The sequence below is a fragment of the Staurois parvus genome, unplaced genomic scaffold (genome assembly GCF_062004578.1).
Source record: "Staurois parvus isolate SC_StPar_1 unplaced genomic scaffold, SC_StPar_1.0 ptg000554l, whole genome shotgun sequence".
In the NCBI taxonomy this organism is placed as follows: Eukaryota; Metazoa; Chordata; class Amphibia; order Anura; family Ranidae; genus Staurois; species Staurois parvus.
Window position 1 is genome coordinate 1020994 of NW_028318350.1, and position 26858 is coordinate 1047851.

Sequence of the window (26858 nt, forward strand, 5' to 3'; positions counted from 1 at the left end):
TGGTAAGGTGGATAAGTCTGGCCAATGAGTTCAGGATAGACTGAAGCGGGGATAGTCTGTGATGAGGTAGGCCGATGAGGAGGGAGTTGCAGTAGTCCAGACGTGAGATAATAAGGGAGTGAACGAGTTGTTTAGTAGTGTCTGGGGTTAGGAACGAACGTATTTTGGAGATGTTGTGGAGGTGGAGCCTACATGAGTTTGCCAATGGTTGGACATGGGGTTGGAAGGACAGGTTTGAGTCTAGAGTGACACCTAGGACTTTGGCTTGTGGGGTGGGACTGATGGTGGCGTTGTTGGTCGTGATGGAGAGGGGGGCACGGGCTTGGGGGAAAACCAGGAGCTCGGTTTTGGAAAGATTCAATTTGAGGAAATGGAGCGACATCCAGTCTGATATGTCGTTCAGTAGGTGGGTGATACGGGCGGAGACAGAAGGGGTGAGTTGAGGGGTGGAGAGGTAAATTTGCATGTCATTTGCGTAGAGGTGATAGTTGAAGCCGTGGGAGTGTATCAGTTTGCCAAGGGAGGAGGTGTACATGGAGAAGAGAAGGGGCCCAAGGACAGAGCCTTGGGGGACCCCAACAGAGAGGGGGAGAGAGGGGGAGGTGGTAGTGTTATAGGTAACGCTGAAGGAGCGTTGCGATATATAGGAGGAGAACCAGGAGAGAGCGGAGTCTCAGATGCCGAGGGAGTGTAGTTTATTAAGGAGGAGGTGGTGGTCAACTGTGTCAAAGGCCGCGGAAAGGTCGAGGAGTAAGAGGACTGAGTAGTGGCCATTGGGTCGTTTTGTTAGTTTTAAAATATAGAGAGATTTTTTGAAAATCATTACACACATGTGAAAGGTTATTTTCTTTAGTTTGACCCACACTGGAACTTTTGAAGGCAATGGCTTATATTAAGGGTTACATAGCATGCTGTGTATGGCAGCCAATAGCATCTAACTTCAGCTTGTTCAGTTAAGCTTTGACAATAAAACCTGGAAGCTGATTGGCTTATATGAAGAGTTGCTCCAAATTTTGCATACTTTTTGGTAAATGCCTTAGTTTAAATCCTAAGTTTAGTTTTAAAAAAATGGGACCTAGAGACTTTATTATTAATGTCATGTGTCCTTTGTGCTGCGGCCTTCTGGTTTAGTATAAATGTTCCTCCTCCAATCCTGCCCCTACCTTGGCCGCTGTACTCTTCCAATGTGGCAAGGGCTAATAGAGCTGAGGGAGTTGAGACAGGCACTCATCGAGGATGTCCAACTATACCCGCTCTTTCCATCCACCTCCTCCTTTCATAGAAGTTATACTATACCCTCAATGAATGAAGAACGATCTATAAATGGAGGATGGGCAGATGATTGAATGATCCACCTTGTCACATACCTGGTCTGAGGCCAATTCGACAAGAGGGCTTCCCATGTGGCTGAGAGCCAAGCACCTCTGAATGTGAGAACAGGGAGTACTAGGATCAAAGAAGCAAGGGAACTGTTTAGGTAGATGCTGGAAGTTGCTTGCATCAGAGTCCACCAGGTAGCTGTCATGGGACCAAGGCAGTGACCACAAGCGAGGAGGCACCTGAGAAAGAAGCAAGGTCAGGATGGCAGGACTGGACTGAGGAAACGTAGTCAGAATGGCAGCCAAAGTCATACACAAGAAGGCAAGCCAGGGAGTAGATAGGAGCATGTTCAAGAACAGAGCCGAAGTCATACACAGGGATCCAGTGGAGCAGGCAGAAGAGTAGTCAAAGGAGCAAGCCAGAGTCATACACGGTTGAACAAGAGAAGCAGAGTCCTTATAACAAGCCGGAGTCAAACCAGGAGTCAGGCAGCAGAGAGGTCCAGAGGCAAGTCAGGTCGGTAAGAGGTAGTCCAAACATTACAGGATGTACAGGAGCAACAATTGGTAGCTGAAGATCATCCAGCTAACTCTGAGCACAGTCACTGTCTTCATATAGGGCATTTGGCATCGGTTCCGGCAGCAGATGTGTGTGAGCGTACGCTAGTGTGAATACAGTTGTGCTCAAAAGTTTGCATACCCTGACAGCAATTGTGAAATTTTGACATTGATATTGAAAATATGACTGACCATGCCAAAAACCGGTCTTTTATTTAAGGATAGTGACCATATGACGCCATTTATTATCACATAGTTGTTTGGCTCCTTTTTAAATCATAATGAAAACAGAAATCACCTAAATGGCCATGATCAAAAGTCTACATACATTGGAATGTTTGGCCTTGGTACAGACACACGAGGTGAGACACACGGGTTAAAAATGGCAAATAAAGGTTAATTTACCACATCTGTGGCTTTATAAAAAGGAATTAGTACCTGTGTATAAATAGTCAATGAGTTTATCAGCTCTCATGTGGATGCACTGTGCAAGCTAGATACTGAGCCATGGGGAGCGGAAAAGAATTGTCAAAAGCCTGTGTAGCAAGGTAATGGAACTTTATAAAGTTGGAAAAGGATATAAAAAGATATCCAAAGCCTTGAATATGCCAGTCAGTACAGTTCAATCACTTATTCATCAGTGGAAAATTCAAGCGTCTCTCGATACCTAACCAAGGTCAGGTAGACCAAGAAAAAAAGCAGTCACAACTGCCAGAATTGTTCAGGATACATAGAAAAAGGTAACCTGTGATGTGAAACAGAGGGTCACTTACTACTAACCTCTGAACTCTGTTACTGCTGACCCCTGAACTCTGCAGTAAGTGACGCAGAGTTCAAATGCCAGCAGTGAGTGATGAAGAGTTCAGAGGTCAGTAGTATTTGAGACAGAGTACAGAAGTCAGGATTAAGTGAGGCAGAGTTCAGTGGTCAATAGTAAATAATGCAGAGTTCAGAGGTTAGCAGTAAGTGATGCAGAAATCAGAAAACAGTTGTGACGCAGAGTGTGGAGGTCAGTAGTTAGTGATGCACAGCTCAGAGGTCAGTAGTGACACAGAGTTCAGGGGTCAGTTGTGACATAGAGTTCAGGGGTCAGTAGTAAGTGATGCAGAGTTCAGGGGTCAGTTGTAAGTGATGCAGAGCTCAGGGGTCAGTTGTAAGTGATGCAGAGCTCAGGGGTCAGTAGTAAGTGATGCAGAATTCAGGGGTCAGTAGTAAGTGATGCAGAGCTTTGAGGTCAGTAGTGATGCAGAGTTCAGGGGTCAGTAGGAAGTGATGCAGAGTTCAGGGGTCAGTAGTAAGTGATGCAGAGCTCAGGGGTCAGTTGTAAGTGATGCAGAGCTCAGGGGTCAGTAGTAAGTGATGCAGAATTCAGGGGTCAGTAGTAAGTGATGCAGAGCTTTGAGGTCAGTAGTGATGCAGAGTTCAGGGGTCAGTAGGAAGTGATGCAGAGTTGAGGGGTCAGTAGTAAGTGATGCAGAGTTTCAAGGTTAGTAGTAAGTGATGCAGAGTTCAGGGGTCAGTAGGAAGTGATGCAGAGTTTCAAGGTTAGTAGTAAGTGATGCAGAGTTCAGGGGTCAGTAGGAAGTGATGCAGAGTTCAGGGGTCAGTAGTAAGTGATGCAGAGCTCAGGGGTCAGTAGGAAGTGATGCAGAGTTCAGGGGTCAGTAGTAAGTGATGCAGAGCTCAGGGGTCAGTAGTAAGTGATGCAGAGCTCAGGGGTCAGTAGTAAGTGATGCAGAGCTCAGGGGTCAGTAGGAAGTGATGCAGAGTTTCAAGGTTAGTAGTAAGTGATGCAGAGTTCAGGGGTCAGTAGTAAGTGATGCAGAGCTCAGGGGTCAGTAGTAAGTGATGCAGAGCTCAGGGGTCAGTAGTAAGTGATGCAGAGTTCAGGGGTCAGTAGTAAGTGATGCAGAGCTTAGGTGTCAGTAGTAAGTGATGCAGAGTTGAGGGGTCAGTAGTAAGTGATGCAGAGCTTTGAGGTCAGTAGTGATGCAGAGTTCAGGGGTCAGTAGTAAGTGATGCAGAGTTCAGGGGTCAGTAGTAAGTGATGCAGAGTTCAGGGGTCAGTAGTAAGTGATGCAGAGTTCCAAGGTTAGTAGTAAGTGATGCAGAGTTCAGGGGTCAGTAGTAAGTGATGCAGAGCTTTGAGGTCAGTAGTGATGCAGAGTTCAGGGGTCAGTAGTAAGTGATGCAGAGTTCAGGGGTCAGTAGTAAGTGATGCAGAGTTCAGGGGTCAGTAGTAAGTGATGCAGAGCTTTGAGGTCAGTAGTGATGCAGAGTTCAGGGGTCAGTAGTAAGTGATGCAGAGTTCAGGGGTCAGTAGTAAGTGATGCAGAGTTCAGGGGTCAGTAGTAAGTGATGCAGAGTTCCAAGGTTAGTAGTAAGTGATGCAGAGTTCAGGGGTCAGTAGTAAGTGATGCAGAGCTTTGAGGTCAGTAGTGATGCAGAGTTCAGGGGTCAGTAGTAAGTGATGCAGAGTTCAGGGGTCAGTAGTAAGTGATGCAGAGTTCCAAGGTTAGTAGTAAGTGATGCAGAGTTCAGGGGTCAGTAGTAAGTGATGCAGAGTTCAGGGGTCAGTAGTAAGTGATGCAGAGTTCAGGGGTCAGTAGTAAGTGATGCAGAGCTCAGGGGTCAGTAGTAAGTGATGCAGAGTTCCAAGGTTAGTAGTAGGTGATGCAGAATTCAGGGGTCAGTAGGAAGTGATGCAGAGTTCAGGGGTCAGTAGTAAGTGATGCAGAGTTCCAAGGTTAGTAGTAGGTGATGCAGAGTTCAGGGGTCAGTAGGAAGTGATGCAGAGCTTAGGGGTGAGTAGTAAGTGATGCAGAGCTTTGAGGTCAGTAGTGATGCAGACTTCAGGGGTCAGTAGCAAATGGCACAGAGTTCAGGAGTCAGGAGTAAGTGATGCAGAGTGCAACGATCTTTAGTAAGTGAGGCAGAGTTCAGTGCTCAGGAGTAAGTGATACAGAGCCTTGTTCCTCAGCTATCAGCAATCACTTCTGACGTTTTTATGACACCAAGAGGTAAAAAAGTGATGGGGAGGGAGCTCCAGCAGAGCCTGTGATTGACAGCCTCAGCTCTATTCCTGTGTGCTGTGTGAAGGGGAGCTCTGCAGTGTAATTTTAGCTCCCCACCCCTGCTTTCTGAAAGCTCAAACAAGATGTATACATTATGCTCTTTGAATGGATGTACAGGAGAGAATACTGCAGATAAAGAGGTACAACCTATGTAGGGGGATTTGTTTAATCTCTGTGTATCACCTGAGGCTAGTCACTTCACTGCATATATGTAAGGGTTTACAACCACCAGATCTAGCATCCCCATTGGAAGATTCCCCTCTAGTACTGTTCTGGGGACAACCCAAAATTTTAGATTTTCTTTCATTTTCTGCGATGACATGAGAAATAGAGAGGGCAAAACCCCCTACCGAGGGCACAGGTGGCAATAAAAATCTGACAGGTGTTCTGATCCCATACTGTCCAAAACTGAAAATAAAAATTTGCCTTTAGTTCTACTTACTATCTGTAACATATTTTTAGATAACATTTCCACATGCTGAAGAATCAGAGTTCATCTCTTATAAGTAACAGTTAATGTCACCAGTCCACCATGTACAGTAATTGCTGATGTATATGAAAGGAGAAGCCAACTAGGCTGACAATATAGTGAAAAAGCTTTAGATTGCTGGTGCTAAAATGGACTCTTATATAAAAAGAGGTGCCCTTTGGGGCTCATCCACATCTGAAAATGCACCCTTATGCACACAGGAGAGCACAAGCGCCGTATGGCTGTTAGGAATGTTCTCGGGTTGTTTTTTTTAACCATAACTTACATAGGCTTTGTATTGTTAAGAGATAAGGTTAGATCAGGTTTCAAGTGGCTGAAACAGAACATCTGTGCCTAGTGAACTAAATCAGTGCTGTCTGTGCACCTAAAATATTGAATTGCATCTCTAGGTTCCCATGAAAATGGCTGTTGAAGCAAAGGCAACTTTAAAACAAAATTCTACGGGTATATAAAATACAAAAAGGAGTCTTTAACTACTACCCTACAGGGCACTTCTACCCCCTTCCTGCCCACCGGGCACTTCTACCCCCTTCCTGCCTACAGGGCACTTCTACCCCCTTCCTGCCCACAGGGCACTTCTACCCCCTTCCTGCCCACCGGGCACTTCTACCCCCTTCCTGCCTACAGGGCGCTTCTACCCCCTTCCTGCCTACCGGGCGCTTCTAACCCCTTCCTGCCTACCGGGCGCTTCTAACCCCTTCCTGCCTACCGGGCGCTTCTACCCCCTTCCTGCCTACAGGGCGCTTCTACCCCCTTCCTGCCTACAGGGCGCTTCTACCCCCTTCCTGCCTACCGGGCGCTTCTACCCCCTTCCTGCCTACAGGGCGCTTCTATCCCCTTCCTGCCTACAGGGCGCTTCTACCCCCTTCCTGCCTACCGGGCGCTTCTAACCCCTTCCTGCCTACCGGGCGCTTCTACCCCCTTCCTGCCTACAGGGCGCTTCTACCCCCTTCCTGCCTACAGGGCGCTTCTACCCCCTTCCTGCCTACAGGGCGCTTCTTCCCCCTTCCTGCCTACCGGGCGCTTCTTCCCCTTCCTGCCTACCGGGCGCTTCTACCCCCTTCCTGCCTACAGGGCGCTTCTACCCCCTTCCTGCCTACAGGACGCTTCTACCCCCTTCCTGCCTACAGGGCGCTTCTACCCCCCTTCCTGCCTACAGGACGCTTCTACCCCCTTCCTGCCTACAGGACGCTTCTACCCCCTTCCTGCCTACAGGACACTTCTACCCCCTTCCTGCCTACAGGGCACTTCTACCTCCTTCCTGCCTACAGGGCACTTCTACCCCCTTCCTGCCTACAGGGCACTTCTACCCCCTTCCTGCCTACAGGAAACTTCTACCCCCTTCCTGCCTACAGGAAACTTCTACCCCCTTCCTGCCTACAGGACACTTCTACCCCCTTCCTGCCTACAGGTCACTTCGACCCCCTTCCTGCCTACAGGACACTTCTACCCCCTTCCTGCCTACAGGTCACTTCGACCCCCTTCCTGCCTACAGGACACTTCTACCCCCTTCCTGCCTAACGGGCACTTCTACCCCCTTCCTGCCCAGGCCAATTTCCAGCTTTCAGCGCTGTCACACGTTGAATGACAATTGCATGGTCATGCAACACTGTACCCATATGAAATTTTTATCAATTTTTTTGACAGATAGAGCTTTCTTTTGGTGGTATTTAATCAGCTCGGGATTTTTATTTTTTCTTAACCCCTTGCCTACCAGGCACTTATACCCCCTTATTTACCAAACCAATTTTCAGCTTTCAGCGCTGCCGCACTTTGATTGACAATTGTGTGGTCATGCAACATTGTACCCATATGAAATTTTGATCATATTTTTTCTCACAAAAAGAGCTTTCTTTTGGTGGTATTTAATTGCCACTGGGCGCTTTACTTTTTGCGCTATAAATAAAAAAAGTGCAAAAAATGTAAAAAATTTAAAGTTTCTTTGTTTCTATTATAAAAATTTTCAAACAGGTAATTTTTCTCCTTCACTGATGTGCGTTGATGAGGCAGCACTGATGGGCACTGATAGGCAGCACTAAAGGGCACTGATAGGCAGTACTAATGAGGTGGCACGGATAGGCGGCACTGATAGACAGCACTAATGAGGTGTCACGGATAGGCGGCACTAATATGCAGCACTGATAGGTGACACTGATGATGGGTTCTAATAGACGGCACTGACTGGCGGCACTGACTGGCACAACCGCTGGGCACTGACTGGTGGCACTGCTGGGCTGCACTGGTGGGTGGGCACAGGTGGGTGGCACTGCTGGGCACAGGTAGGTGGCACTTCTGGGCACAGGTGTGTGACACTGCAGAGTGGCACAGGTGGGTGCACTGCTGGGCACAGGTGGGTGATCTTCTGGGCACAGGTGGGCGGAGCTAGTGGGCGCACTGCTGGGCACAGGTGGGCGGAACTTGCGGGTGGCACTGCTGGGCACCGATCATCAGGGCACTGATCATCAGTGCCATGATGATCGATGCCGATCCCCGCTCTGACAACTGCCGGTTCTCGGCAGTACTTTCCTCACGATCTGACAGCGTGAGGAAAGTGCAGCCGAGAACCGGCACTTGCATTTCCCTGTGATCAGCGTGTCATTGGACACCGCTGATCACGTGGTAAAAGGCCGCTGTGATGGGCCTTTTACCACATCACGTGATCAGCTGTGTCCGTAGGACACAGCGATCACGGAGATCGCCGGGTGCGCGCCCCCTGGGGCGCGCAGGAGAGCGCATTCTGGGAGGACGTCATATGATGTCCACCCAGAACTGGCCGGCCGCAGTGCAGCCGTTATTCGGCTATCTGCGGTCGGCAACTAGTTAAACAAACCAAAAACTACTGAAAATTTCGAAAAATAAAAAAGGTTTTTCTTATTTTTGTTATACAGTTTTGTAAATAAGTGATTTTTCTCCTTCACTGATGTGCGCTAATGAGGCTACAGTGATGGGCACTGATAGGCTGCACTGATGGACACTGATAGGTAGCACTGATGGGCATTGACAGGCATCACTGATGGATGACACTGATATATGGCACTGATAGGCAGCACTGACTGGCACTGAGGTGGCACTGCTTGGCAGCACTGATTGGCATTGATAGGTGGCACTGACTGGCACTGATGGGTGACATTGAAAGGCAGATCAGATGGGCACTGATATGTGGCATTGATGTGGCACTGATGGGCACTGGCACGTGGCACTGATGAGCACTGACTGCTGGCACTGATGGACACTGACAGGTGGCACTTCTGGGGCCACACTGATCATCAGGGCACACTGATCATCAGTGCCCTGATGATCAGTGTACATGTCCCCGCCACAGAAAACCGATTCCCGTCTCTCCTCTCCTCTGTCAGCGTGACAGTTCGAGAGGAGAGAAATGCCGATAACCGGCATTTCCCCGTTTACATGTGATCAGCTGTGATTGGGCACAGCTGATCACATGACCGAGCTGACATCTTCGGCTCTTTCTGTGATCGGTGATCCGCTGGGTCCGAGGGACACAGCGCACCGCTGATCGCCATGCGCTCCCTGAGCCGTGCATGCGCAGTGAGAATGGGAGGACGTCAAATCAGAACGAGAGAACCACCTTGCGCCTGTCGTACTATATGGCGGGCAGGAGGTGGTTAAAATATTATGAAACAATTTTACAAAAATAAATCAATTAGTAAGAACTATGGCCTCTGTAAATGTTATGTACTTGTCATGGTATTGAGGACTACATAAATGCAGGAGCTAATCTCAGGACCTCATGTGTTGCTTGTAGTTGTTTAATTGTGCAATATAGATTGCTATGAAAAACATCTGAAAGCAGAGCTATGTCTGTGAAAAACAATAAGTGGCGATAGGAACATGTGTACATAAGAGAATGGGGAAATTTTAATTTCAAGGAATGCATATTTGGCTGATTGCGATTTTCCATGGGAGACTCAGCTGGGCTTCAGGTGCGGGTAAGAATGCCCGTTAAAAGCAATGTGTGGCTGACAGCTCCCATAACCATTTGCAGTTACCTGAACATGCAGATTACTTGTGTCCAGGGCCGATAATCTGCAAGAAATTGCTGCATTTTCAGTTACATGGGAAGAGCCACAAATGGCTGCGGGTGCTGTCAGCCTCCCATTGCTTTGCAGGAAATCCAGCTGAATCTCCTGAGTGAAACTGTGGTTGGCTCCATATGCAAATGTGAAAGGAGGTATAAGTCTGGAACATCCCAATCAAAACACTGAACTCTTGCAAGTACATAAAACATTATTCGGAATTAAATTCATACAACTAGGCACATGCAAAAACTTGGAATTTTTAATATCCTCGACTGTCATCCATTCACTAAACAGGACAGAAAACACATTTTTGCCAGTTCCTTTCCGATTGCCCTGAAAAGAAGGAAAAAACTCTTCTTGAACAGAGAACCTTTACATTTTCACAGGCCATCCCACCAAGGTCATCCTGAAGCCATGTAGGTAATCAGTAGCATGTACAATTTATGCATAAAATTCACTGGTAAACCATGATGGCCGTTTCCGTTTTCTCTCAATAATCCTCTTACTTTCATCTTCTGAATGTGGTTTTTCACCATCATAGAGGATAACCGTCTCCACAGTAGGAGAATTGAACGGTCCATCTTCTTTAGCTTTTATTTCTTGCCTAATAAGATAGGTTTCATTTCGAACTTTCTCATAGCAAAATCCACATAGAACATGTTTCAGCTTTAAATGACCACATTCAGGACACTGATCAATATTATTCTGCAAAAGCAAAAAGAATGAAAGTTAGGTATTGGGTTAATGACATCAAGGTAACAGTATGAACCAGGGTGGATTTGATGTAAATCACTAGTCAGTAAGGCTGGATGTAAATCCTAGTTTTCTACATAAAGACTAATTCTTGCTGGTATACTTTGCTGGTAACTTTAATATACAAGTAGATGAAGATTTTTAGAATAACAACTTTTCATATTAGTTTTTTTATCCCCAGTTTAATAGGTTAATCATTCATATTTGGACAACTTTTCTGTTGTACTTAGGAAGGAGAAAAATAATCATTACCTTAATAATAACAATTTAAATAGATTTATTCATCTGAAACAATAACATTCCAGCATATGTGATTTGCTTAAACATCCATGTTTGGTAACTAATTTGGCTAAACAAAATATATATATTTGAAGAAACTTAGACTGTCAGCCCCTCCCTCCTCACACTGTCGGCCCCTCCCTCCTCGCACTGTCGGCCCCTTCCTCCTCGCACTGTCGGCCCCTTCCTCCTCGCACTGTCGGCCCCTCCCTCCTCGCACTGTCGGCCCCTCCCTCCTCGCACTGTCGGCCCCTTCCTCCTCGCACTGTCGGCCCCTCCCTCCTCGCACTGTCGGCCCCTCCCTCCTCGCACTGTCGGCCCCTCCCTCCTCGCACTGTCGGCCCCTCCCTCCTCGCACTTAGTTTCACTTTCTTCTTGTGCAGATCTATTCCACTCCAAACAATCAGAAAAATATTGTTTCTATTCTATTCACTGAACTTCTTGAAACTTAGCACTGAAGGGGTTGATTCTGTATTCATAGGTTTGTAGAAGTTAGGATGAAGGTCTTTTTCTTAACTCTGTTCATGTTATAACATTTTTGCTGTGAAGAAGAGGCATGTGATCTCCGCTGAGTCACATTCAGTTTTAAGAACTGCAAAAGTAAACCAAGCCAACAAACACTTTACTCCTGCGCTAGGAAAGGACTCAGTAGACCCAATAGGAATGTTCTGGAATTTTCTGGATTATGCACTGCTTGCTGCCCTCAACAGGGCGGGGTGGTCCGAATACACTGGATACAAATGGAGAAACAGAAAAAGGGCGCACCGACCTAGTGCATTATCGTTTAAAATAATTTATTAACCCCTTTGCGCCGGCCGCACACAAATGTGCGGCCTCCCGGCGTCTGGGCCTAGACGCCGAGCGGCCGCACATTTGCGTCCATGTAACTAAATACATATGTGCTGAGAGCGCGCGCCCTGCACGCTCCCAGCACACATGTGTGGTACTCACGGAAAGGTCCCGGTCCGCTCTTTCAAACGGGACCTTTCCCGATCATGTGACCGCCGTGACGCGTCATCACGGCGGTCACATGATTCCTAAGCCACGCCCCAACTGCCCCGCCTCCCGGCGTCTGAATCTCTTAAAGGGCCGGGAGGCATCAACGGGAAGGGGTTAAAGAAACAAAAATAGGTATCATACTCACAATGGACATAATAACACAGGCAAGTCAAACTGAACATGGTGTATGATCCAAACAACATTTGAGTCCATACGATGGAACCCTGGATGACCAACTGTCTAACGCGTTTCGAGGACACAACCTCTTCCTCAGAGCCAACCTCTGAGGAAGAGGTTGTGTCCTCGAAACGCATTTTTACAGGCCTCTCTCATCTTTTTAAGTGGGAGAACTTGCACAATTGGTGGCTGACTAAATACTTTTTTTCCTCACTGTGTATGTGTGTATATATATATATATATACATACATACACACACATACACACACATACATACACACACACACACGTCATATTGCAATGGAGTGTTTATAAAAGTTACCTTTCCTTTTCAATCTGCAGTGCAGTAATTTTCTGTAAAATTCAATGCAATATGGCTACCTGGAGGTGTTCTGTACAAACAATGTATACAGACTTCCCCCAGAAACATAATTTCCTGCTTGTGTGATTGGCTCGCTGATTTTCCCAGATGTCTGCACTAACAAACAAGTCAGATTTCAGGCATTCTCAGCAACAAAAATGGAATTTATGGTGAGATACCCCCCAAGGAAAATTACGTCTAAAAGGGATTCAGGGACAGGAATTTTCCTCATTAGAGCCCTGCAAGTGCCGCAGCTGATCGATAGTTATAAAACCTCTCCCATTAGATTCACTTTCCACACAGACAGACAAACAGCCATTTCTTCAGAATAACCAAAAAGGTAGAAATCTGCAAGAAAGTCTTAAAACCCTTGTAATGTACATACGTAGTTCACCCAGGAGGGCAATTTTTTTTTTTTTGATTCCCTTTTTTTAACCATTTGCCGCCTGGCCAATGGCCATTTGGCGGCCGCGAAAATGCATTAGCTTTCCATTAGCCAATGGCTATTCGGCGTCCTCCCGCACATGCGCAGTTTTCGTGCTTGCAGAGCCGGGAGATCTGTCACCAGCTGTGTACCTCAGACACGGCTGATGACAGATCTGAGTATCGGCCCCATTGCCGGTACCATGTGACCTGCTGTGACCAATCACAGCAGGTCACATGACAGTTGTATACAATGGATGGCTTCATTCATGCCATCCATTGTATACTAGTGTCTAGCTGTGAATGGTCACAGCGATCACATGCACATGTCATGTGATTAGCTGTGGCCAAATCACAGCTAAGCAAAAAAAAAACCTGAATGAATCGATGTCATTCAGGTAAATGCTTGCTTATAGAAAAGTAATTCTTTGCTATAAGCAAATTGTGTAGAAAAAAAAAAAATACTGATCACTTCCCCAAAGTAGTACAATGTTACTATGGTAACATTGTACTACTTTGGTCATAGTGAAATATGAAAAAAAAATCTTAAAAAAAAGAAAAAAAATGTAATAAAAAATAATGAAAAAAATTAAAAAAACAAAACATATTTTTTTTTCTCATGTCACCATAGTAGTACAATGTTACTATGGTAGCATTGTACTGCTTTAGTCATAGTAAAATATGAAAAAAAACTTTAAATTTTTTTTAAAAAATGTAATAAAAAATTAAAAATAATAAAAAAAAAAATATTTTTTTTTCATACTGTCCCCAGTCAGTGTCCCTGATCACCGCCATGCCAGTTATATGAGGACGCTGTACTGCACTGGTGACAGTATGTAAAAAAAAAAAAAAAAATAGTGAAAATAATTTTTTTTATTTTTTCATTTTCCGAAAAATTATGACAAAAAAAATACAACTTCAAAAAACTCGCCATGCCTCTTATGAAGTACATCGGACTGTCTACTTTGCAAAAAGGGGGTTATTTGGGGGATATCTGTACCGTCCTGACATTTGGGGGATATCTGTACTGTTCTGACATTTGGGGGATATCTGTCCCGTCCTGACATTTGGGGGATATCTGTCCCGTCCTGACATTTGGGGGATATCTGTCCCGTCCTGACATTTGGGGAATATCTGTCCCGTCCTGACATTTGGGGAATATCTGTCCCGTCCTGACATTTGGGGGATATCTGTACTGTCCTGACATTTGGGGGATATCTGTCCCGTCCTGACATTTGGGGGATATCTGTCCCGTCCTGACATTTGGGGGATATCTGTACTGTCCTGACATTTGGGGGATATCTGTCCCGTCCTGACATTTGGGGGATATCTGTCCCGTTCTGACATTTGGGGGATATCTGTACCGTCCTGACATTTGGGGGATATCTGTACCGTCCTGACATTTGGGGGATATCTGTACCGTCCTGACATTTGGGGGATATCTGTCCTGTCCTGACATTTGGGGGATATCTGTACTGTCCTGACATTTGGGGGATATCTGTACCGTCCTGACATTTGGGGGATATCTGTACCGTCCTGACATTTGGGGGATATCTGTACCGTCCTGACATTTGGGGGATATCTGTACCGTCCTGACATTTGGGGGATATCTGTACTGTTCTGACATTCTTGGACCTCAAGAAATTAGATTGGCTGTCAGTACTTCAGGATTGATCAATATTCAGATCTATACCATAGTTTGTGAACTCTATAACTCTCCTACAAACTAAAAAATACATCCTAATTTGGGTTATTTTCACCAAAGACATGTAGCAGAATACATCTCGGCCTAAATTTATGAAGAACAATTATTTATTTGCAAACTTTTATAACAGAAACAAAGAAAAACGTGTTTTTTTTTCAAAATTTTTGTGTTTTTTTTGTTAATTTAGCAAAAAATAAAAATACCACCAAAGGAAAGCTCTAGTTGTGTGAAGAAAATGATAAAATTTTAGTTTGGGTACAATGTTGTATGACCGCGCAATTGTCATTCAAAGTGTGAGAGCGCTGAAACCTGAAAACTGGCCTGGGCAGGAAGGGGGAAAATTGCCCGGTATTGAAATGGTTAAATAGGTCATTAGGACCATGCTGTTCCAAACTAACTATTTACTTCACTAACAGCTGGGAGCGCTGTATAAACTGTAGGTTGCCTCAGCTACATATAATATACAACACTGTATTCCAGTCCCACTCTTGGAAAACATTTGAGCTGGGCAGAGCAATGCTCAGCCATTCACAGCAAGCTTTGAGTTCTCTGAATGAATATAAAGCTTCCTCTAATTGTTTAAGTCATCATCTGCCCACCTCAGCCAATCAGAGGAAGCACTGAATTCATTTATTGTACCATATTATTAAACAAATATTACCTTTTCTATTATAAGTTTACTAGGATGTCTTCGTCGAGTGCGATTTACTTCAATAGTTCTTCTGGACTTAGGTACAGCCATCCAAAAGATGCTATCCAGAAAACTGGGGACATTATCAGAGCCGTCCTCTCTTGCTTCAGCGGGACTTGTTACCGGATACTGAATAGCGAACGCTGCATGAGAAGAATAAGCTGGTAACTGAAAAGTACCCTGCACAGCAGAAAAATACACAGCAGTATGTCTCCCTAGTAAAACACACACACAGCAAAACAGCACACAGTTAACCCTTTGATTGCCCCAGATGTTAACTCCTTCCTGCCCGGTGTCATTAGTACAGTGTCAGTGCTTTTTATTAGCACTGATCACTGTATTAGTGTCATTGGGATGTCAGTGGCAATTAGTCAGTTCCCCCCAGAGAATGCCCATGGCAGTCCTGCTATAAGTCGCTGATCGCCGCCATTATTAGTATTAAAAAAAAAAAAAAATTCCAGTATATATACCGCCATTTGTAGACGCTATAACTTTTACGTAAACCAGTTAATTTACCTGTATTGGGATTTTTTTTTTTATCAAAGACATGTCACAGAATGCATTTTGGCCCAACTTTTTGGCAAAATTTAATTTTTTTTACTGGAAATGTTTTATAGTTTTTTTTTCCACATTGTTAGTCCTTTTTTTTTTTGTTTATAGCGCAAAAAATAAACCGCAGAGGGGATCAAATACCACCAAATGAAAGCTCTATTTGTGGGGGGAAAAAAGGACATACATTTCATTTATATACAGCCTTGCATGACCGCGCAATTGTCAGTTAAAATAACGCAGCTCTGTATCGCAAAAAATTACCTGTCAGAAGGGGGGGGGGCTCTGGAGGGCTAGGTGGTTAACCCCTTGACACCGATGTAACACAAATATGCGGCCTCACGGACCTGGGCTTTTTTCCGTGGGGCCGCATATTTGCGTACCTGTCTTTGTGCTGGGCTTGTGTCCGAGCGGCGCGCTCCCAGCACCAAGACCGCGGTGTCACTGAGAGCCCCGGGTCCCGTTCTAACGATCGGGACCCGGGACTCCCGATTCCGGGTCACGTGATCGCTGTGATAGCCTCTGATTGGCTATCACAGTGATCAATCACTGTGCAGCCCGGCCCCCTTGTTTTCTCTCTCTCTATGAATGGAGAAGAGAGATACATTGTATCTCTCGAACTCCTGACATAGAGAGATAAAAAAAAAGTTTGTAAAAAAAAAAAAAAAAGATAAATAAATATTAAAAAATAAAATAAAAAATAAAGAAAAATACCTAGATCAAGGTTTGATCTAGTTCAGTACCAGGGTTAGTGTTTGGGTCAAGGGCAAGGTCAGGGTCAAAGGTCAGGATTTAAAAAAATTGGTGTCAGTTAATGTCAGTGACAGTGTGTTTTATGTAAAAAAAATAAATAAAAAAAAGACAAAAACAAAATGCGCACTATTGTTTCTGGACTGTACTACGGGTACAAACAACAAATAACATACACATAGATGGTATCGCTACGATCGTCAAGAACTGGAGAATGTATTTTGGGTTGTTCTTTGGTGGTAGGTTATGGTCGTAACAAGAAACACAGCTAAATTTAAAAAAATGATTTTTTTTTTACTATTTTGGCCCAGTTTTCCTTTAATATTAAAAAAAAAATCAGGAGCTATCCATTACCATTTACCACCAAATGAAAGCCCAATTTGTCCTGAAAAAAACAAGATATAATCCACCTGGATGTACAAAGTAGTTGTGATGATACGGACGGTTTTACTAACACATGTCAACGTTGCAGAATTGTGCCTAGGCATTTAGATTTGTTTTACCCCTAGGCATGAAGGGGTTAAAGTGTAAGTAAAGGCAAAACTTCTTTTTCAGTTTTGGACAGAATGCAGAGGGATGAAAACATCTGTAATTGTATATTGCTGTCTGTGCTCCCATTAGGGAGATTCCTCCCTCTCTCTTTGTCCTGTTTACCATTATCATCGAAAGAAAAAGAAAATCCCACATTTTAGAGGGGAAATCTTCCAAAGGAGACATTAGTTCTGGTGACTTGGGGGTCCCCAAGGAATTTCTATGATTTGCAGGGATTTCCCCTCACTTCCTGTTTGGCTATGATACAGGAAGTGAAGGGAAATCTCCCCAATGGAACACAGATGGTGAATAAAATTCTGACAGGGGTAATAACCCACCATTAATCTAAAGTGAAAATAAAAGTTTTGCCTACTTGAAGTAGATTACAAAATTAAAGAATCACTTTAATCACAGCTCAGGTGAGTTAAAAGAGGCATTTAGCTATTTTTTTTAACCTCTTCCCATCCGACCCATGTACATAAACAGCTGGACGGGAGCAGTGCAGGAGCGGGTGGCCATTTATAAACAGCCTCCGCATTCACTGCCTGTGTGCGCTCCCTGGGAGAGCGCAGCACCGCAATCCAGTGCCTGCTGTGTCCGGAGGACACAGCAGAACACCAATCGCTGTACGGGACCTCTGTACGCGGTCCCGATCATGTGATCACTGATTGGCCTAACAGCGATCACATGAACAGTAGTAAGCAAGATGTCACTCACTGACATTGCTTACTACTAGTGAAATCTGTGAACGATCACAGAGATCACACGGTACAAGGCTATTCACAACAGCCTTGTACCATGTGACAAGCTGTAACCAATCACAACTCTCAGTATTTCTCAATGGCTGCAAGAACACAGCCAGAGAGGAAAAATAATTGCTTTTACAGCCTTTATGGGTGTAAAAGCAATCCGTGTAAAAAAAAAAAAAAATCTTAATTGCCCCCCACAAGTAGTAGTGTCACTATGGTGACCCTGTACTGCTAGGGTGATGGTAGGTTTATTTATTTTTTTTATTTAAATATTTATTAGTAATTTTTCACATAAATAACCATAAACAATTTCATCTCCATCATTATAAATATACGATTTTTTCTTATTGTTTCAATTACCCCCCTCTTAAAACCTTGACCCCACCCCCCCCCCACTCTGCATTTCCTTGACTTGTATCCAAAGCAAGCATAACCTACCCAATTTTTCTCTATAACATTCTACTCTTCACTTTCTCATACTTATTACGAAATTTTCCCATTTTTCCCATTTCACGAGATATATCTCCAACTTATCTTCCTGTAGATAATATGTCTTCTCCATCTCCCTAGTCCAATTTACTCTCTCTATCCACTCCTCCTCTTTCGGTATTTCTTTTTTCTTCCAATATTTGGGGATCAGACTTTTTGCTGCATTCAGATAGTACCCTAAACCTAATTTCTTATACTTACTAACTGATATCTCTGAACTGTGTAGCAAGCACAACCCAGGGTCTAACCCGATGTTCAATTCAGTGATATTCTCTATTAAATATATTATTTTTTTCCAGAATATTTGAATCATTGGACATTCCCACCAAATATGAAAAACTGTCCACACTTCCCCACACTCTCGCCAACACCACTGTGATTTCTCCACACTTATCTTACCCTCCACACTCGGAACAATGTGCCATCTTGTCAAACATTTGTAATTTAATTCTACATCCCTCAAACTTGCATTTTCGTGAACTAATCTATTTATTTTCTTCTGTTTTCCTTCATCTAATACCACCCCCATATCTCTTTCCCAATTCACAATGTGCAATGGTTTAGAGTTTGTGTCTAAATCTGTGAGAATTCTATATACTTTAGCTATTCCATGTTTCCCATCACCCCGTGAGTCCAGCAACCTTTCAAACAAATTCCAATCCTTTTTCGTTCTCAGGGGTTTTGGGAGGTTTCCCCAAAAACTTTTTAATTGATGATAACGCCACTCATCTAATCTAGTGAATATATTTCCCTTTTCCTTTTCCAACTCTTTAAAGGTCTTCAGTTTCCCATCCCCCATTATATCTCTGAGTTGGACATCCTCCTTTATAAGCCATCTACCTGTTATCTCTTCTCTACCTGGTGGAAAAAATTCTGTGTTTTTTAGTGGCATAAGTATAGAATTAAATTCCCATTTCATATATTTGTGTATTTTATCCCATTCCCTTAATACATTTACAGTGTACAAACTTAAATCTTCCTTCAATCCTCTATATTGTGTCGGTAGCCATATTATTCTATTCAAATTGGTTCCACTAAGTGTATTCTCTATTTTTACCCAACTTTTCTCCTCTAAATTAAACGTCCAATCAAAAATTCTCCCTAATAATACTGCTTTGTAATATCTCTTTATATCCGGAACTCCCAAGCCACCCTTCTCTTTATCTCTACTTAGTATTGCATGGGACACCCTTGGTTTTTTCTTCCTCCAGATATATCCCGTTATCATTCTTTTTATTACATTAAAAAAAGTTTCTGGGAGTTTAATTGGTATCATTTGGAATCTATATATAATTTTTGGTACAATTATCATTTTTACCAAGTTTATACGACCTAACCACGATGGGATTCCTCTTTCTAATGCTTTTAATTCTCCCTTTACTTCATTTAATAAAGAAATATAGTTTAGCTTATACAAGTTTTTATACGACGCGCTAAGTCTTACTCCCAAATATTTTATATCTCTTTCTTTCCAAATAAAGGGAAATTCTTCTTGTATTTTTTCTTGTTCACTCTTTGGGATGTTTATATTTAAAATCTCAGTTTTTGTTGGGTTGATTTTTAAGTTTGATAGTTCTCCATATTCCTTCAGCAGTTTCATTAGATTTGGGAGTGTTGTCCTGGGATTCCCCACATAAAACAGCAGATCATCAGCGAAAGCTGCCAGTTTATGTTCTACACTTCCTATCTGGATTCCCTTTATGTCTCCGTTTTTCCTTATTGTTGATAAAAGGGGCTCTAGTGACAAAACGTATAATAAGGGGGACAAAGGGCATCCCTGCCTTGTTCCATTTGACATCCCGATGGGCTCTGTTTTTTCCCCATTTACTATTACCACTGCAGAGGGTTTACTGTACAGTTTTCCAATCCATTCCCTCATTCTACCTCCAATTCCCAGGTTTTCTAAGGTGTCCATCATGAAGCCCCAGTCTACTCTATCAAAGGCCTTTTCTGCGTCAATTGATAGGGCCACCACCGGTACCTCCCCTTTTTTACTTCTCTGTATCAGCATCAGGGATCTCAGCCCATTGTCCCTGCCCTCTCTACCTGGGACAAAGCCCACCTGATCTCCATGTATCCATTCAGGCATAAACTCCTTCAACCTATTCGCTAGGACCTTTGCATATATCTTAGTGTCTAAATTCAACAGTGAGATGGGCCTATAACTCGAACATTGCGAGGCGTCTTTCCCTTCTTTATGTAACAGTACCACATGAGCCTGTAAAGATTCTCCTCTCATATCCATCTCTCCTCCCAGGGCGTTCATATATTTTTCCAATTTGGGGTTTAATATTTTACTAAATTTTTTATAGTACCCTACTGTATAACCATCTGGTCCTGGACTCTTCCCCATCTCCATACTTTTTACTACTACCTTTATCTCTTCTTGTGTAATCTCTGCTTCAAGGGAATTTAGTTGGTCCTCTTTTATTTTCGGTAATCCCGCATTTTTTTCAATACATCTTCCTTTTTTCCCTTTTTACTTTTTCCATATTAATTACTTCATCGTATGGGGTGATGTTATACAATTTCCTGTAATACTCTACAAACATCTTTGCGATCTCTTTATTTGAGTGGACCAATTCTCCCTTGGGGCTTTTCATTTTATCTATATAATTCCTATTTTTTTTTTTCCTTAAGGTTCTCATCAGATATTTTCCCGGCCTATCTCCCCATTTATAGTTTTCACTTAGCACTTTATTATACACTCTCCTTCTCTCCTCTTCCATCAGAGTTTCCAGTTCCTCTTTCTTTTTTATTATCTCCTGCTTGATTTCTTTTAGCAATCTGTTTTTGTGTATCTGTTCTAGCTCCGATATATCTTTTAAGAACCCACTAATTTTTTCTCTTCTTTCTCTTTTCTTTCTTGCCCCAATTGCAATCAAAATTCCTCTTATATATGACTTGTGAGCCTCCCATACTGTTGCCTTAGACACATCCTCAGTCTCATTCTCTCTAAAGAATCTCTCAATTTCCTTTCCAATCCTCTGTGCAATATCCTTGTCCTTGAGAAGCGCTTCATTCAGCCTCCAACCTACCCCTTCTGTTCTCCTCTTTCCCCATCCCATCCTCAATACAACAGGGGCATGATCCGAGAGAGTCATTACTCCTATATCTGCTTTAACCATTGAGTCTATGAAGTGATGATGGTAGGTTTAAAAAAAAAAATAATAATACTAGAAAAGCTACAATTTCTGGGGAAATTGTGTGAAGTGTTCTTGCCTCCACCAGTAGTCTACAACTGGAGTGGGCGGAGTAACTGTTGTGTGGTTGGAGTGGGCAGAGTAACTGGGGGGAGTGGCTTGAGTAACTTGTGTGGTTGGAGTGGGCGGAGTAGCGTTTATCACTCTGCTGCCTGCTCACACACCTGGGTTCCTATGGCAACTCACTCTACAGTCATGGCAGCCCCTAGTAACCTCTACCTGAAGGCACACCTACTCCCAAAGCAACTCCCATCAAAGCCCCTCCCGGACAGTCATGGCAACCCCTAGTAACCGTTACCTGAAGGCATACCTACTCCCAGAGCAACTCCCATCAAAGCCCCTTCCGGACAGTCATGGCAACCCCTAGTAACCGTTATCTGAACGCATACCTACTCCCAGAGCAACTCCCACCAAAGCCCCTCCCGGACAGTCATGGCAGCCCCTAGTAACCGTTACCTAAGGGCACACCTACTCCCAGAGCAACCCCCATCAAAGCCCCTCCCAGACAGTCATGGCAGCCCCTAGTAACCGTTACCTGAAGGCACACCTACTGCCAGAGCAACTCCCATCAAAGCCCCTCCCAGACAGTCATGGCAGCCCCTAGTAACCGTTACCTGAAGGCACACCTACTCCCAGAGCAACTCCCATCAAAGCCCCTCCCAGACAGTCATGGCAGCCCCTAGTAACCTCCCTGAAGGCACACCTACTCCCAGAGCAACTCCCACCAAAGCCCCTCCCGGACAGCCATGGCAGCCCCTAGCAACCGTTACCTGAGGGCACACCTACTCCCAGAGCAACCCCCATCAAAGCCCCTCCCGGACAGTCATGGCAGCCCCTAGTAACCGTTACCTGAAGGCACACCTACTTCCAGAGCAACTCCCCATCAAAGCCCCTCCCAGACAGCCATGGCAGCCCCTAGTAACCTCCCTGAAGGCACACCTACTCCCAGAGCAACCCCCACCAAAGCCCCTCCCAGACAGTCATGGCAGCCCCTAGTAACCGTTACCTGAGGGCACACCTACTGCCAGAGCAACCCCCACCAAAGCCCCTCCCAGACAGTCATGGCAGCCCCTAGTAACCTCCCTGAAGGCACACCTACTCCCAGAGCAACCCCCATCAAAGCCCCTCCCAGACAGTCATGGCAGCCCCTAGTAACCTCCCTGAAGGCACACCTACTCCCAGAGCAACCCCCATCAAAGCCCCTCCCAGACAGTCATGGCAGCCCCTAGTAACCTCCCTGAAGGCACACCTACTCCCAGAGCAACTCCCATCAAAGCCCCTCCCAGACAGTCATGGCAGACCCTAGTAACCGTTACCTGAGGGCACACCTACTGCCAGAGCAACCCCCACCAAAGCCCCTCCCAGACAGTCATGGCAGACCCTAGTAACCGTTACCTGAAGGCACACCTACTGCCAGAGCAACCCCCACCAAAGCCCCTCCCAGACAGTCATGGCAGCCCCTAGTAACCGTTACCTGAAGGCACACCTACTCCCAGAGCAACCCCCACCAAAGCCCCTCCCGGACAGTCATGGCAGCCCCTAGTAACCGTTACCTGAAGGCACACCTATTCCCAGAGCAACCCCCACCAAAGCCCCTCCCAGACAGTCATGGCAGCCCCTAGTAACCTCCCTGAAGGCACACCTACTCCCAGAGCAACCCCCACCAAAGCCCCTCCCGGACAGTCATGGCAGCCCCTAGTAACCTCCCTGAAGGCACACCTACTCCCAGAGCAACTCCCATCAAAGCCCCTCCCGGACAGTCAGGGCAGCCCCTAGTAACCGTTACCTGAAGGCACACCTACTCCCAGAGCAACCCCCATCAAAGCCCCTGCCAGACAGTCATGGCAGCCCCTAGTAACCGTTACCTGAGGGCACACCTACTCCCAGAGCAACCCCCACCAAAGCCCCTCCCGGACAAACATGGCAGCCCCTAGTAACCGTTACCTGAAGGCACACCTACTCCCAGAGCAACCCCCACCAAAGCCCCTCCCGGACAGTCATGGCAGCCCCTAGTAACCTCCACCTGAGGGCACACCTACTCCCAGAGCAACCCCCACCAAAGCCCCTCCCGGACAGTCATGGCAGCCCCTAGTAACCTCCACCTGAGGGCACACCTACTTCCAGAGCAACCCCCACCAAAGCCCCTCCCGGACAGTCATGGCAGCCCCTAGTAACCTCCCTGAAGGCACACCTACTCCCAGAGCAACCCCCACCAAAGCCCCTCCCAGACAGTCATGGCAGCCCCTAGTAACCTCCACCTGAGGGCACACCTACTTCCAGAGCAACCCCCACCAAAGCCCCTCCCGGACAGTCATGGCAGCCCCTAGTAACCTCCCTGAAGGCACACCTACTCCCAGAGCAACCCCCATCAAAGCCCCTCCCAGACAGTCATGGCAGCCCCTAGTAACCTCCCTGAAGGCACACCTACTCCCAGAGCAACCCCCATCAAAGCCCCTCCCAGACAGTCATGGCAGCCCCTAGTAACCTCCCTGAAGGCACACCTACTCCCAGAGCAACTCCCATCAAAGCCCCTCCCAGACAGTCATGGCAGACCCTAGTAACCGTTACCTGAGGGCACACCTACTTCCAGAGCAACCCCCACCAAAGCCCCTCCCAGACAGTCATGGCAGACCCTAGTAACCGTTACCTGAAGGCACACCTACTGCCAGAGCAACCCCCACCAAAGCCCCTCCCAGACAGTCATGGCAGCCCCTAGTAACCGTTACCTGAAGGCACACCTACTCCCAGAGCAACCCCCACCAAAGCCCCTCCCGGACAGTCATGGCAGCCCCTAGTAACCGTTACCTGAAGGCACACCTACTCCCAGAGCAACTCCCATCAAAGCCCCTCCCGGACAGTCATGGCAGCCCCTAGTAACCTCCCTGAAGGCACACCTACTCCCAGAGCAACCCCCACCAAAGCCCCTCCCGGACAGTCATGGCAGCCCCTAGTAACCTCCCTGAAGGCACACCTACTCCCAGAGCAACTCCCATCAAAGCCCCTCCCGGACAGTCAGGGCAGCCCCTAGTAACCGTTACCTGAAGGCACACCTACTCCCAGAGCAACCCCCATCAAAGCCCCTGCCAGACAGTCATGGCAGCCCCTAGTAACCGTTACCTGAAGGCACACCTACTCCCAGAGCAACTCCCATCAAAGCCCCTCCCAGACAGTCATGGCAGCCCCTAGTAACCGTTACCTGAGGGCACACCTACTCCCAGAGCAACCCCCACCAAAGCCCCTCCCGGACAAACATGGCAGCCCCTAGTAACCGTTACCTGAAGGCACACCTACTCCCAGAGCAACCCCCACCAAAGCCCCTCCCGGACAGTCATGGCAGCCCCTAGTAACCTCCACCTGAGGGCACACCTACTCCCAGAGCAACCCCCACCAAAGCCCCTCCCGGACAGTCATGGCAGCCCCTAGTAACCTCCACCTGAGGGCACACCTACTTCCAGAGCAACCCCCACCAAAGCCCCTCCCAGACAGTCATGGCAGCCCCTAGTAACCTCCCTGAAGGCACACCTACTCCCAGAGCAACCCCCACCAAAGCCCCTCCCAGACAGTCATGGCAGCCCCTAGTAACCTCCACCTGAGGGCACACCTACTTCCAGAGCAACCCCCACCAAAGCCCCTCCCGGACAGTCATGGCAGCCCCTAGTAACCTCCCTGAAGGCACACCTACTCCCAGAGCTGACCTATACACAGGGCTTTGCAGATTAGTGAAAGAGCCATGCCTTCCATTGGCACACGTGTGAGATCTGGTGCTCAGCCTCTGCAGGAAAAGCTGATGTTTGGCTGTTACAACCACTGGCACAGTCACCTGGATGGAAGGGCTGCAGGCCCAGAGCCCGGAGAAGAGTCTCCTCTGTCCTCATCCAACACCTCAGCAGCTGGCTGAAGACACCTCCAGAAGGTCCTAAAGGAAGCGCCATCTTTCTCCTGACCTCCCTCCTGTCAAAGAACAACTGAGCATGCGCTACAGCAGCCTCCAACCACGTGACATGTTCCCACCACAACATGGCCTCTGCCAGCCAGCCTTCTCAGCACTGCGCATGCGGCCCACTGAAGAATAAATATATTGTGACGGAATAATGAACGGTCATATGGACTGCATTCTTGTACTACATCTCCCGGTAGGCACAGCGCGGCGCCGGCCTGTGACGGAATGACGTAGTGAGGAGTGGCGCGCTCGCCGTGCGACTCACAAAGAGGAGGAGCGGAGTGAAGATGGCGGAACGTGGATACAGTTTCTCTCTGACCACTTTCAGGTGAGCGGGATGCTGAGGCGAGGACTTTCCGCTGTGTGACCCGTCTAGTATGTTCCGCCCATTCCCGGGCCGTTCTCTCGGCCCTCCCGGCCGTCCGCCCCTCTCAGGACGCTCTGCGCACCGCCAGCCGGCACTTTGCAGAGTCACTCCGCCGCCTGGCCGGCCGTCCAATCACAGCGTGCGAGGCGCTCTGTACACATGGAGGATGGCCGGCTGGGAGCAGTACGGGGGCCCGGCCGGATCCTGTAGAGCTGCCAGGCCCATAGTGAATGAATCACCACACGGGGGGGGTGCTTCAGGGCCTGCGGCTTCTGTCATGGAGGGCAATGGGCCCCTCACTGTATCGGGGGCCTCTGAACCTGGCCGTGTAGGACGACCTATCACATCCTCCCTTTCATTTATAAACCCTTCGTGGAGATGGAAAGGAGGCTCCTGATTGGTGGGGACATCAGAGCGGTTTTTATTTAGTAGATTTCCTCCAGTTGCTGGGTGTCCTTGTATGGCTGGGATTCCGGTGCTAGGCCTTCTTTTCAGCTGTAATTTGTATTTGGTGTCCTCGTTTCACTTTCTCTTGTGGCCACTTAAGCAGGCCATAGACGTGGGGAAAATCGGACATTTTTTATTTTTTAAAAATCGTGAATCGGTCGTTCAGACGGCCAACGTTGCCACTAATTAAAAAAAAAAAAAAGTCGGTGGGTTTTAATCCCATCTACAGCCGTCAATATAATAGCGGTGTCCCTGCCAGGGGCGGACTGACCATTTGGAAACTTGGGCACTGCCCAAGGGCCCGGGGTCAGTAGGGGGCCCCATGAGATGCCCCTGGTACCTTTTTCATAGGCTTTTTTGAGTTTGGGCAAGGACACAGGGGCCCCATGATCCCCTATTGCCCAGGGGCCCCATGAGTTGTCAGTCAGTCCGCCCCTGGTCCCTGCATAGAGATCCGCTATTATATCTGACAGAAGAAATAGATTCTGCAGAAGAAGAGAAACAACATTGTATCTATTTGTAGTTGAATAGAAACATCTGTATCCGAAATGCACACAAATAGATACAATGTTGCAGCTTTTTCTTCTCCGTCTTCTGCAAAATCTATTTCATCTTCTCCTCTTTTCTTCTATTCTTCTTGATATTCTATTTCTTCTTCTCCTGCAAAATCTATTTCTTCTATTATTTCTTTTTCTTCATAGTCAATTTATTGTCAAATCGGCCAGAAGAACGGCTGATTTGACCATAAATTACCGCAAAAATCGGCCGATCTACCAAATCGTCCCAGCATGGCTGATTTTCAAAATCTCTTAAAATTAAGAAAAACGTCTGACATTTTTCCCCACTAACGGTACGAATATCGGACGATTTTTTTTTTCTTTTATCGGCTGATAATTCGGCGAGAAAATTGGAAATCTATGGCCACCTTTATAGTATTAGTGCTGGGATAGCGGTGCCGTGGCGC

The 26858-nt window shown here is 46.3% G+C and overlaps 2 protein-coding genes across 2 annotated transcripts in view; one reads left to right on the forward strand and one right to left on the reverse strand.

The window, feature by feature from the left end:
- Positions 1–9722: 9722 nt before the first annotated feature.
- Positions 9723–25122, reverse strand: MRPL32 (mitochondrial ribosomal protein L32). Its single transcript, XM_089691204.1, has 3 exons — positions 24961–25122; positions 14840–15012; positions 9723–10186 (listed from the first exon to the last, which is right to left on the reverse strand). Exons 1-3 carry the CDS (start codon positions 25070–25072, stop codon positions 9923–9925), a joined length of 549 nt encoding a protein of 182 aa, XP_089547330.1. The 5' UTR covers positions 25073–25122; the 3' UTR covers positions 9723–9922.
- A 152-nt stretch (positions 25123–25274) lies between these two features.
- PSMA2 (proteasome 20S subunit alpha 2) overlaps positions 25275–26858 on the forward strand; it is a 33013-nt gene continuing 31429 nt past the window's right edge. Inside the window, exon 1 of the mRNA XM_089691203.1 lies at positions 25275–25408. Within this exon, the coding sequence (XP_089547329.1) occupies positions 25368–25408 (41 nt within the window). The 5' untranslated portion in view covers positions 25275–25367. The remainder of the gene's footprint in view (positions 25409–26858) is intronic.